The following is a 13,212-nucleotide window of genomic DNA, read 5'->3' on the forward strand; positions in this document are numbered from 1 at the left end:
CAGAAGTGGAGAGTGGAATTAGAAGAGGAGGAGGAACTAAAAATAAATACTAAGGATTAAAAGGCAGTGAGTGCTTGCAAAGTAGAGATAAGGCATCAGTGCAGAAGCATTAATCAGAAAACTGGGAGAGATTTAGGGGAGAAGATATTGGCACCATTACATCTCCATTGCCTACCAGAAAGTAGAAATGTTATCAAAGAATTCCACTGAAGGAAGGGGATGCAATGGAGCAGTGGCTTAATCACACTGGAACTGCTGTCCAGAAATGGTCTGTACTTCGGGGTGTCAGGCCTGGAAGCCATCTTTTTTTGTTGGATCTTCAGGCCTGCCATATTTATTACTGTGGGAAACTGGGAGAGGGGATTGTATGGAACCAGGGTGATATATAGTCATAATAACATTCTTTTCTCAGAGAGTCAAGGACATCTTGGCCTGCACCTGGAGGGCTGGAACTGGGAGGCATCTCCAATTGGGACGGTGCTTGATTGGACCATGTGATGGACATGTGGGTGCTAGGCAGGGACTTGGACTTTCCTTCGGGTGGGGAAAACTTGGAAGCTTTCAAATTTGGGTTCTCCCAGAGGTGCCAATAGGACATCTCTAATAAAATGGAACTTTGAGGAACTTCAAGCCTCGGAGTCTTCTTTCGTTGGGGGTGTCACTTCGAACACTGAGACGGTGGTTCAATCCTGGCTCCAGGAGATGGCATGAATTGAGGGTAGAGTAGGGGAGAAATTCAAAATTTTTCCCTACCGGTTCTGTGGGCGTGGCTTGGTGGGAGTGGCAGGGGAAGGATACTGCAAAATCTCTATTCCCACCCCCACTCTGGGGCCAGCCAGAGGTGATATTTGCCGGTTCTCCGAACTACTCAAAATTTCCGCTACTGGTTCTCCAGAACTGGTCAGAACCTGCTGAAACCCACCTCTGGAATGAGCCTCTATCCTCATCCTATACCTGAGCTGACAGATATTTGCAACTAGCGCAAACAGAGTCAGCTCCCGTTGCTTGCTCCCTAGATCCTGCCCATCCAAAAGTTTGAAACTGCAAGTAGATAAATAGGTACCCCTTTGATAGGAAAAAAAACTAGTTGTGTTCATGTGTGCAGAGAGCACACCTGGAAAGATGAGAGGCATCGCAACACGAGATAAGGTGAGGTGACACTGGCGGAAGAGCCCAGAAGAGCTAACAACCGGAGCACCGCTGGTTACTGTATTTTTTGGACTATACAACGCACCGGTGTATAAGACACACAAAAAAGCTTTTGCCCTTCCTGGCCCTCAGAAGCACTCTGCAGGCCTCCCAAACCCTCTGCACACCCCAGTTTTGCAAAAATGGGGCTGTCTTTTGCAAAAAACGAGGCACACAGAGGATTTGGGAGGCCTTCAGAGTGCTCCTGGAGGTTGGGGGAGGGCAAAAACGCCCCCGTTTTTGCAAAAAATGTGCAAAAATTCTCCCATCTTTGCGAAAATCGGGCAAAAAACGGGCCTGTTTTTCACAAAAATGGAACAAGCGGGGCGGGGCTTCCGGAGGCCAAAAATGGCTGTATTCGGTGTATAAGACGCACCAACATTTCCACCTTCTTTTGGGGGGGGGGGAAGGTGCGTCTTATACTCCGAAAAATACAATAATTGGTATAAAACTAATTTGTCCCCTGTGGTGCACCAAGGATGAACTCGCAAACGAAACGAACAAAATGAACTGGCAATCTAAGCTGTCTGCATTGTATGACCAGCATCTGTAGATTTCCCTGACATTGTATGCCATATGGCCGAATAAATAATAACCTACTGAACAGCTTCCATCTGGAAAATCAGAAGAAGAAAGGAGAAAGCAACATTTTAATTCCTCCTTCTTATGTGCCTGTTTCTCAGACTTTGCAACTGTATGCCATCGTTCCAAGATATGGAAAAAAAAGACCATCTGCAAATGAAAATAAAATATCAGAGTTGGCCATCTGCTGGCAAAAGATTGAGACTGCAGGCCTAAGATCGTCCAGGTGACGTGCCTTCAAAAGCCGTAAAAAAAAAAAAATACTATTGGTACCAACAACCCTGTTTCTGAGATGGCGAAGAGAAAAAAAAAAATACAATTTGCTTGGTTCTGTAGAAAGAAGGCATAATGTGTCCTTTGAGGCTATGAATCCGTTGTAGATAATATAATGTTTTTCTTGCATTCTAACAGTGGTAATTTGCTTGTAGAATTCCTGAGCTGTTTGCAACAGTCGTTACTTTAGTGAGAACCTGCCTGGAATATGGCCTGGTGTATTACAATAGTAGGACTTTGTAGAAGATGTTTAAGCTACTTAACTACAGGAGAGGCTGAAGGCCACTTCAATGCTGAGAGGTGTTCTGAAAATATCTTTTAAAAGTGGCTACTGATCCAATTGCAGTTCATGGATTTTTTCTTTTTAACTGTGTTTCTTTTTCCTGACAAGATTGTTCAAAAGGCTCCTAATGTAATGAGCTGGACGCTGGGTTTTATTTGTTATTCCTCATCTACAGCATAACAGAATAACAGGATTCTTAGAGGTCTTCTAATCCAACCCCTTGCTCAGGCAGGAAACTCTATAGCATTTCAGACAAATGGTTATCCAACATCTTCTTAAAAACTTCCAGTGTGGAGCATTTATAACTTCTGTAGGCAAGTCGTTCCACTGATTAATTGTTCTCACTGTCAGGAAATTTCTCCTTAGTTCTAAGTTGCTTCTCTCCTTGATTGGTTTCCACCCATTGCTTCTTGTCCTGCCCTCAGGTGCTTTGGAGAATAGCTTGACTCCCTCTTCTTTGTGACAGGTCCATAGATATTAAAACACTGCAATCATGTCTCCCCTAGTCCTTCTTTTCATTAAACTAGACATACCCAATTCCAGCAACCGTTCTTTATAGGTTTTAGCCTCCAGTCCTCTAATCATCTTTGTTGCTCTTCTCTGCACTCTTTCTAGTCCAAATTTGATTTCATTGAGGGCCGCATCAGTGTTGTGTTTAACTTCAGGGGGCTGGGGTGGGTGTGGCCAGGGTGGGCATGGCCAGCTCTACGTCACTCATGTCAGGGGGACCTGTGGCGGCCCAAGTGCTCTGCTAGCGAAAACTGGCTCCTGAGCTCCATTTTTGGTTGCAACGGCTTCCTGCAACCCTGCCCACAGCCCTCCCGAGCTCTGTTTTCACTGACAGAGGTACTGCAGGCCAGTCCTTCACTGTTTCCAAGGTTTCCAAGGCCAAATCCAGTGGTGGGATTCAGCCGGTTTGGGCCAGTTCAGGCGAACCGGTAGTTAAATTGATGGCTGGCCCCGCCCCTCCCTCCCCCTTCCAGGAGTCCCCACACGACCCATTTTGGCTCCCAGGTGAGTGCAGGGAGGCCTTCTAGGCCCAAAATGGGGCACCGGGGTGTGTGGTGCACCCCCATGGCCCGTTTTTGCTCCCAAGAGGCTGCAGGGAGGCCTACTAGGCCCAAAACAGGGCATCAGGGGACGACGCATCCCCCCCATGGCCCATTTTTTCTCCCAGGGGGTGCAGGAGGCCAAGTGCTGCCTGCCACACCCCCTGGCCACGCCCACCATGGCCACGCCCACCCAGCCAGTCATTAGGGCAGAGAACCGGTTGTTAAATTATTTGAATTCCACCACCGGGCCCAAATCTAAGCACCCTGCGGATCGGATCTGGTCGACACCCCTGTTCTAGAGTCTCAACATCTTTTATATATATATTTGTGGCAACCAAAACTGGATGCAGTTTTCCAAGTATGGTCTTACCAAGGCATTATAAAGCGGTATTAACATTCCACGGTGATCATGATTCTGTCCCTCTATGAATTCAGCCTGGGCTTTTAAGCCAACAGAATCCTGGGTTGCGTTGTAATCTTTTAAGTAAGTTCCTTCATTTTTTTTACTACGTGGGTACAACCCACGTATCCTCCGACGATTTCTTAAGCATCGGTTAAGCATCGGCTAAGCATCGGCTAAGCTCAGGTGCAATTGTTTGGGTTTTTTTGCCTTGGCCATTTACAAGTCATTGTTTCTAAGTCGACTGTTTATGATTTAGCGAATTGACCGAACCTCGCCAGTCACGGTTTATTCAATAAACCACGGTTTGACATCTCTTTAAACCCAGGCGAATTGAGAAGCGCTGAGCTATTCTTACAGTAATCCTGGTAATAGTTGTTTTTCTAAAAGAAATGAAGCTGCATGTTGTTGCATACCGAAGGGAGAGGCAGATGGGTTCCCCCTCCCACCCTCCCCTTCCACAGCAGCGACATGAACATGGAGAAGAAGAAGAAGAAAAAAAACACCCCACAACTGCTGTAACTATTCAAAGCTACTCAAAAGTACTCAAAAAGCGATAGTTTGCACAGGGGGAAATGCTCTACATTTCAAAGCGCCTCTTTGCACGAGCCTTTCGTGAATAAAGCGAGCAGACAATTCTTCCTTTCAAGGTATTGAGGCTTCCTTTCCAGAGCTTCATGCAAATAGCTTTTCTTCTACCTCTCAACAGGTTCTGCGTGACTTTTGAGGCAAGAACTAAAATCTGTTTGGCAAAAATAATAGATGGTATTTGTGTCTAAGTTAGAAGTCAAGGAGTCTCTGCCAAATCACCTTTAGCCCTCATTTCTGTTCTCTCTCTCTCTCTCTCTCTCTCTCTCTCTCTCTCTCTCTCTCTCTCTCTCTCTCTCTCTCTCCCTCCCTCCCTCCCTCCCTCTCTGTCTCTCTTCTCTGTGTGTGTGTGTGTCTCTTCTTTTCTCTCTCCCCCTCTCTCTTCTATATCTGTCTGTCTCTTCTCTCTCTTTCTCCTCTCTGTCTGTCTTTTCTCTCTGTCTTCTCTCTGTCTTTCTCTTCTCTCTCTCTCTCTCTCTCCTCTTCTCTCTCTCCCCCTCTCTTCTATATCTGTCTTTCTCTTCTCTGTCTGTCTCTTCTCTCTCTCTCTCCTCTGTCTGACTTTTCTCTTTGTCTTCTCTCTCTTCTATATCTGTTTTTCTCTTCTCTGTCTGTCTGTCTGTCTCTTCTCTCTCTCTCTCCTCTCTGTTTGACTTTTCTCTATCTTCTCTCTGTCTTTCTCTTCTCTCTCTCTCTTCTCTTCTCTCTCCCTCTCCCTCTTCTATCTCTGTCTTTCTCTTCTCTGTCTGACTGTCTTTTCTATCTGTATGTCTGTCTTTTCTGTCTCTCTGTCTGTCTCTCTCTCTCTCTCCCTCTTTTTCACTCTCTCTCTCTCTCTCACACACACACACACACACTGACAATGACAGCCAAACCCATATCATCTATCTCTATCTTAAATGGCCAGCTTGTTAATAGTTGCTTTCTACCTAACTGAAAAATCAATGAACAAAACAGTTGAGAGAGAGACAGAGAGGGAGGGAGGAAGGGAGGGAAGGAGGGACGGAGAGAGAGAAAGAGAGAAAGAGAGAGAGAGAGAGAGAGAGAGAGACAGAGACAGAGACAGAGACAGAGACAGAGACAGAGACAGAGAGACAGAGAGAGAGAATGGACTGCAGTTAATTCTGAACTCCCCCCCCCCCCATACACCATGTTTGGACTACCCATCTCTCTCTTTCTCTCATTGTCTCTTCATCTGCCCTGGATTCCAAACTTTAATCATCTTCCCTCCTGTTATGTTAAGAAAAGGAATAGTTAGTATCAGACCGTTGGAAAAGGCCAAGGAGAAGATGGCTGCCCCATGAATAGTGGCGTGTGATTTGTCTGCCTACCCCAATGGGTCTTTCTGTCCCAGGCAAAAAAAAAAAAGAAGGGGGGGAGATAAATGATGAGCTAGCAGCTGGGAGGACCAACAAATGGGCCATTGAGAAACTGAATGAGGCCTCCCACAGCTCTCTAGGTCCTTCCAAGGGCACGGCTTGCTCTCCTCTATGTTCCAAAATTTGCATCCATTTAAGAAACTGCAGTGGCCATTTCCAAAAATGCGTGTCCTCTTCGACAGATTCAGAAGCTTCATTCCTTCAACACTCTTAACCCGCTTACACAATTAACCTCCTTGCAGGGGTTTAGACAACACATTAAAGTGAAAAACAAAAAAAACAAACAAACATATGGGCTAGATTCACAAAACACACCGAGTTCCTCAACAGCAAACCAAGATTAAACCAGGGGTTCCTAAACATTTCGCTATCCTCTTCCCCCCTGTAGCGCAATCTTAATGTACGCATCTCCCTTAACATTCCAAACACAAAAATGGACACAAATAATGGACAATGGAGACAAAACAATACTTTCCTTGGGGAAAGGTGGATTTATCGTAGCAAAGTAAGTTCATACCACTCTGGACTTTCTCTGTAGCTCCTCAAGGGAAAACAGAGATGCTAAAACTAATTCATCTGTTGAACTGTGTCCTGCTACCACAACCAAGCTCAGTTGTAGGGTTACCGATGTCATGTTTCCTTTCCTAATCTTGGAAACCTTGGCTTGAAGGACACCATCACCATGAAATAAGTCCATCAACAAAATATAACGAAGAACAAAGTCAACCGATGACAAGACTTGTTCTGGCATTTTTTGGTCATCGCTGATGACAGCACAAGATCCTACAACAAAGTTGACCTCAGGTGTCTTAAGGATCTAATTAATGCCTAGGATCCTCCCTAATGAGTTGGCTGACAATCCTACTGGTGATCCCTCACCTTATTCAGAAAATAGCTACCGTTGAAGAGATGCAACAACTAGGGTTAAACCCATTTAAATCAGGCATTGGAGATGTTCCTAAACTATATCTAGTCTATGCAGTGGACCTTACTTCTGAGTGTGTGTGTATGTGTGAGAGAGAGAGGGGGGGATGGGAGGGATGGAGGGAGAGAGAGAGATTTGAGTCTACTGGTGGCAATTGAATGTTCCTTTTGATAAACCATCAGTAGAGTACAGAAAGCTGCTTATGTTTGTCTTCATTTGTCCATGCAGAAATAAATTCCTCTGAGTCTAGCAGACCTTACTTCTGGTTAAATCTCTCTCTGTCTCTCTGTCTCTCTATCTCTCTCTCTGTCTCTGTCTCTCTCTGTCTCTCTCTCTCTCTGTCTCTGTCTCTGTCTCTCTGTCTCTGTCTTTGTCTCTGTCTGTCTCTGTCTCTGTCTGTCTCTCTCTCTCTCTCTCTCTCTTGTCTCTGTCTCTGTCTCTGTCTCTGTCTCTGTCTCTGTCTGTCTGTCTGTCTGTCTCTCTCTCTCTCTCTCTCTCTCTCTCTCTGTCTCTGTCTCTGTCTCTGTCTCTGTCTCTGTCTCTGTCTGTCTCTCTCTCTCTCTCTCTCTCTCTCTCTCTCTCTCTCTCTCTGTCTCTGTCTCTGTCTCTGTCTCTGTCTCTGTCTGTCTGTCTCTCTCTCTGTCTCTGTCTCTCTCTCTCTCTCTCTCTCTCTGTGTGTGTGTGTGTGTGTGTGTGTGTGTGTGTGTGTGTGTGTGATATTTGAGTTTACTGGTGGCAATTGAATGGTCTCTTCTAGGGTTAAACCCATTTAAATCAGGCATTGGAGATGCTCCTAAACTATATCTAGTCTATGCAGAAATAAATTCCTCTCTCCAGTGGACCTTACTTCTGAGTGTGTGTAAGAGAGAGGGGGGGATGGGAGGGAGGGAGGGAGGGAGATTTGAGTCTACTGGTGGCAATTGAATGTTCCTTTTGATAAACCATCAGTAGACTACAGAAAGCTGCTTATATTTGTCCTCATTTGTCCATGAAAGCTGATGAGAAGATTTGGGGTGCCACCTACTGCACAGGGCTATCATTGGGAAGGGATAAAATGGAAGGGTTTGTCCAAAGACAAGTTATCTTTGCAACCGAAAAGAGCTCAGAGTAGTCGCTACCTGGAGAGATGGCTGATGGACATGTCAGGCTAGAATTGACACCAAAAAAAAAAAGAAGAAGAAGAAGAAGCCTGGGCTTATTTCTTGGTGAGAAAGGCAACTATAAAACATACACAGGGTAATGTCAAATCCTCACTGTAAATTCTTGAAGAAATGAAGCCATCTATCCAGCCTTCAGGGCTTCAGATCGCTGTTGCATAATGCAAAGCATTGTGCCTCCCTCCCATCACCCATTGATACCTATGAATGAAATAACGATAGCCACCGATTAGAGACCTCGGTGATCACAAACACCCAACACCGAAGCACATTTTCATGAAGACTGTGGAAAACTCCATCCTTTAAATACCTCTTTTTCTCTACGAATGTATGAACAAGGAATTTTAGGTGCAGGGAATAAAATATTGAAAGCAGGCCTGAGCAGTAGAAAGCAATACACATTATTGCTTGTATAGATTGAACCAAAGCCAACTATATAGACTTTTCTGGATGGTCCAGTTCTGGCATTGGCAGGGATTTCTGCTGGCATTGGCTGGCATTTCTGTTACTCACTAAACCAACCCTGTTGGGCATCCTTTAAAGACCTACAGTACTATTCGATTGCTTATTTGCACCCTATGACTATCATTAAGTGTGGTACCTTATGATTCTTGACGAATGTATCTTCTCTTTTTATGCACACTGAGAGCCTATGCACCAAAGACAAATTCCTTGTGTGTCCAATCACACTTGGCCAATAAAGAATTCTATCCATCTATCTATCTATCTATCTATCTATCTATCTATCTATCTATCTATCTATCTATCTATCTATCTATCATCCATCTATTATCTATCTATCTATCTATCTATCTATCTATCTATCTATCTATCTATCTATCTATCATTTCCACTGGTAGCCACTCAGCAAGCCACGTGGTTCCATTTTGGACCACTCGACTATGTGTATTACACCCAGTTCAGAGGACTCTAAATTAACTCGTTGAATTAATTCCTCTTTCGGATGCTCCCAAACTCATCCTGTTTTCATTCTGGTACAAGTGCTAGGCTATCCATCCCTTTGATCCTTGCAAGATGACGATGAGCGCGGCCCCATTGCTCCTTTCAAGCTCGCAGGTGCTTCTCGAGCAAGAATTTCCCTCTCTTTTTTTTTTCCTTTTGCAGAAGTCCCATGCCTGTAAATTTACTCAGGGAAGGCAAAGAGAAAGTTGGCTGCGTTGTTGATCCCACCTACCCACCCACCCACACACACGCACCAAAAGTAAGACATCTGTTTATGAGCCCCTTTACATCTCTTTCTCAGCCAAGGAGTACAAAATAAAAACTGCGTGCGAGAGGAGAGAGAACAAGCCTATCGGAATTCAGCTCCAGGAGTCCACAGACTGTTTTGATATTAACAGATCGGTCCAGAAAATATAAAAGCAATCGATGCAATTCTCGGGGAGAGACATCAAAATCCCAGTTAGAACCAGAGACAGGAATTGGGGAGCAGGGAGAAAGGAGAGGAAAAGCATGTATGCAAGGCAGACCTACCCCTTATTTTCTCACCCATCGGTTCACAAATATGTCCCCCAAGACATTGTGGCACCCACCAACCTATCTCCAGAACTTCTTTTAAAGGTCTCCATCCTGCAAGTTCACACAAACTCAGCTGTCCAACTGCCCGACACCCCCATCCTTTTAAAACGCAGAAGGAAAGGCTTCACCCTTCTCTCCCCTCTCACACGACTTCTCGTCATAAGTTCCACCATGGCTACAACAACCATGATATTCCTTTGCAAGCTACAACAACAGCATCTTAAACGGAGGACACACATCAGCCTCGAAAAGGCTTTCAATGCCCCCCACACCACCACAGGTACCCCGAGGCAATGTCTCTGCATCCTCCTTCCCAGAATTTGCCTCTCCAACCAGGCAAGCAAGCAAACAACTCCATGCTTGGGTACCACATCACAACTCCCTGGGTAGGCACTGCCAGCCACTAGCAGGAGCTCCTGCTGACTTGGGACAATGGAAGAGATCCGTTTCCAACTGATCCCCACCCGCTGGTCAGCGATTTGCCCCCATCCCCCAGAAGGGGAAACGCCCCATCCCCAATAACAAGAGTCCCCCCCCCGCCGAGGTCATCAAGAGTAACCCCAAAAGCGATCTGTTCCTACCTGAGAGTGGCGCTCTCTCCTTGCTTGACCGTCACGTTGTCCATGGCCTTGGGGAAGGTGGCATCTCCGCTGCGCACCGGCACACCTGCGGGCACAAGGAAGAGCAGCCTCAGACACACGACCACCAGGCACCGCCAAGGCAGGACTAAGCACCCCCCGACCCCCATCCTGGGATACAGAGAGACGTCCCTCCAGGCTAAGATAGACTGCGCCGGTAGCTGGGGGGTGGGTGGGAGGCGATGCTGATGGAGAGAGGGGCGGCGGTGGTAGTAACAGCGAGCGCGGAGCGAAGAGCAAAGCCCCGAGGCGCTTCTAGGCGGCGAAGAGCGGAGGCTGCTCGACGGTTAACGGGGCGGCCGGGTAAAATCCAGCTCCGGAGAGGCGGGGCGTCCGGCAGAGGGTCTCCCGATGTCAGGCGCAGGGGGTGGAGGGAGAGGCGGCTGAAGACGGGACGGCCGTCCCGGGGACAAGCGGGGGAGCCCCGAGCTCTTCTAGTCGGTCCGGGTTTCAAAAAAAAAAATCAAAAAAGTGGCTGCAAAAGCTCCGACGGCAAAACTTTCCGCGCTCCCACCGAGGAGGCAGGCAGGCAGGAGGACGCGGGCGAAGGAGCCGGGGAGGCGGCCCCAGCTGGGGTTCTTTCCCTTCGGAGCGCTCGCTCCCTCTTTCGCCAGCCCAAGCGGGCAGAAGGAGCTCCGGAGCCCCGACGCCGACTGCTCTGCGGCTCTCAACCTTCGGTCGGTCGGCCGTCCGGGCTTGTGCGGCTCCGCTGCTGGGAAGCGGCGGCTTAAGGCAAGAGGCGGGCGGGCGGGAGACGCGGGCAGGAGCCTGCCGCCGCCACTTCTGGCATCCCCGCCGCGCCTCTCGCCCCGCTCGCCGGGCGCCTCTGCTCCGCGGTCCCCCCCGCGCGCGCCCACCGACGGGTTGTCATGGCAGCGTCTCCATCGCTGACCAGGACGCGGGCTCCCCGGTCCAGCCACAGCGGCCGGGGAGGCTTCGCACACGCAGCGCCCTGCGCGAAGGACACGGCGGAGCGGCCAGAGCAGCAGCGGCGGCGGCGGCGGCAGCGCGCGCCCTCCTGCCTTCCTTCCTTCTCTCCCACGCGCGTTAACCCTGCCGGCGCCGCGGTCGGGAGGCTGGAGCGGAGCCCCGCGGCGGAGGCTGCTTCTTCCTCCGAGGGGAAGAGAAGGGGAGGGAAGCAACCCACCCACCCCACTACCCCGCTGGGCGCGGCGACCCCAGGGAGCGACACCCCCCCCCCCGCCCCGTCCAGCCGGGACCTTATAGGCGCGGTGCTCGTCCAGGCTCCTCTTCCACGACTAGGTGTCTTGGAAGCGGGCTGGGCGAGGGAGAAGGGAGCCCCGGTGGGGATTGGTTTGCTGGGGAAGGAAGGAAGGAAGGAAGGAAGGAAGGAAGGAAGGAAGGAAGGAAGGAAGGAAGGAAGGAAGGAAGGAAGGAAGGAAGGAAGGAAGGAAGGAAGGGGAAAAGGGGATGGAGAGAGAAGGAAGGAAGGGGAAGGAATGAAGGAAAAGAGGGAGGGAGGGAGGGAGGAAAGAAGGAGAAGGAAGGAAGGAAAAGAGGGAGGGAGGGAGGGAGGGAGGGAGGGAGGAAGGAAGGAAGGAAGGAAGGGGAAAAGGGATGGAGAGAGGAAGGAAGGAAGGGGAAGGAATGAAGGAAAAGAGGGAGGGAGGGAGGAAAGAAGGAAGGAAAAGAGGGAGGGAGGAAGGAAGGAAAAGAGAAAGGAAGGGGAAGGAAGGAAGGAAAAGGGAGGGAGGGTGGGAGGAAGAAAGGAAAAGAGGGAGGGAGGGAGGGAGGGGAAGGGAGGGAGGAAAAGAGGGAGGGAGGAAGGAAGGAAGAAAATGAGGGAGGGAGGGAGGGAGGAAGGAAAAGAGGAAGGGAGGGAGGGAGGAAGGAAGGAAGGAAGGAAGGGAAAGAGGAAGGAAGGGGAAGGAAAGAAAAGGGAGGGAGGGAGGGAGGGAGGGAAAAAAGAGGGAGGGAGGGAGGAGGGAAGGAAGGAAGGAAAAGAGGGAGGGAGGAAGGAGGGAAGGAAGGAAGGAAAAGAGGGAGGGAGGGAGGAAGGAGGGAGGGAAGGAAGGAAGGAAGAAGGAAGGAAGGAAGGAAGGAAGGAAGAAAATGAGGGAGGGAGGGAGGGAGGAAGGAAAAGAGGAAGGGAGGGAGGAAGGAAGGAAGGAAGGAAGGGAAAGAGGAAGGAAGGGGAAGGAAAGAAAAGGGAGGGAGGGAGGGAGGGAGGAAGGGAAAAAAAGAGGGAGGGAGGGAGGGAGGAGGGAAGGAAGGAAGGAAAAGAGGGAGGAAGGAAGGAGGGAAGGAAGGAAGGAAGGAAAAGAGGGAGGGAGGGAGGAAGGAGGGAGGGAAGGAAGGAAGGAAGGAAGAAGGAAGGAAGGAAGGAAGGAAGGAAGGAAGGAAGGAAGGAAGGAAGGAAGGAAGGAAGGAAGGAAGGGTGCAAGCTTCAGAGTCACACAGGACACACTTTGCAGCCCTGCTCAAAGGATGCACTGGGAAGGTTGCTGAGACCTGTCCGCGTCTCCTGGTGCCACCATTCCCACCCAGAGAACTTTGGATCATCAAGTAGGGTCCTTCTGTATTTGGGGCTGAGATGGTGGAGCTGGGGATTTGGACAATTCAAGTTCCCTGAAACTCAAGTTGTTGAATTTCGTGAGGGCTGGATGGGAGTTCTGAACTCGGGAAAAGAAAAGCCATCATTGAATTCCTATTATGGTCCTTTTTTTTTTCCTTTCTTTCTTTAGATGAGCCCAACATCCCATTCTCTACTTATCTGCCTTTCTAGGATTTCTGTTCTCAGACATCATGGTCCAGAAAGGAGATGATCAGAGTGGCTGAAAAGAAGGTGGGGGGCCAAAGAAAGAGAGAGGGCACCAGATTGGGGAAGCCTACAGTACAGTTATGAAAAATAGAATTAGAAGGGAAATGAGAAGTTGAGCCATCCAAGCCTTTCTGGACCTTCTTCCAGATGGGTGAATCTAGGCAAGGAGTCAGCAACCTGCAGCTCTGGAGCCGCATGTGGCTCTTTCACCCCTCTGCTGCGGCTCCCTGTCACTCAAAATATGCATCACAACCGCCAATGTGCGACACCCACCGGCACACAATTTATTGAGCGTTTCAACCCCCGGTAGAGGCCAACCATGGATAAATCCAAGAAAAGAAAAGTTTCAGAAGAAAACAGAACATTTAATTCAACTACATATGCTAGTTTTGTGTCCGCTCAAGAAATAGTCAGGCACGGGAAGGG

General features: G+C 48.8%; 1 protein-coding gene across 3 annotated transcripts in view; it reads right to left on the minus strand.

The window, feature by feature from the left end:
- LOC117668223 (opioid-binding protein/cell adhesion molecule homolog) overlaps window positions 1-13,212 on the minus strand; it is a 991,290-nt gene that overhangs the window by 486,835 nt on the left and 491,243 nt on the right. Inside the window, exons 1-2 of one of the 3 annotated variants that reach the window (XM_060693563.2) lie at window positions 11,225-11,243; window positions 9,948-10,032 (exon numbers count right to left, since the gene is read on the minus strand). In XM_060693563.2, the coding sequence (XP_060549546.1) occupies window positions 9,948-9,991 (44 nt within the window). In that variant the 5' untranslated portion in view covers window positions 9,992-10,032; window positions 11,225-11,243. Of the gene's footprint in view, window positions 1-9,947; window positions 10,742-11,224; window positions 11,244-13,212 lie in introns of those variants that run through there. The other 2 variants (XM_034421990.3, XM_034421989.3) reach the window with 2 other exon arrangements.

The sequence above is a fragment of the Pantherophis guttatus genome, chromosome 9 (assembly GCF_059756535.1).
Source record: "Pantherophis guttatus breed Tessera chromosome 9, ASM5975653v1, whole genome shotgun sequence".
Classification (NCBI taxonomy): Eukaryota; Metazoa; Chordata; class Lepidosauria; order Squamata; family Colubridae; genus Pantherophis; species Pantherophis guttatus.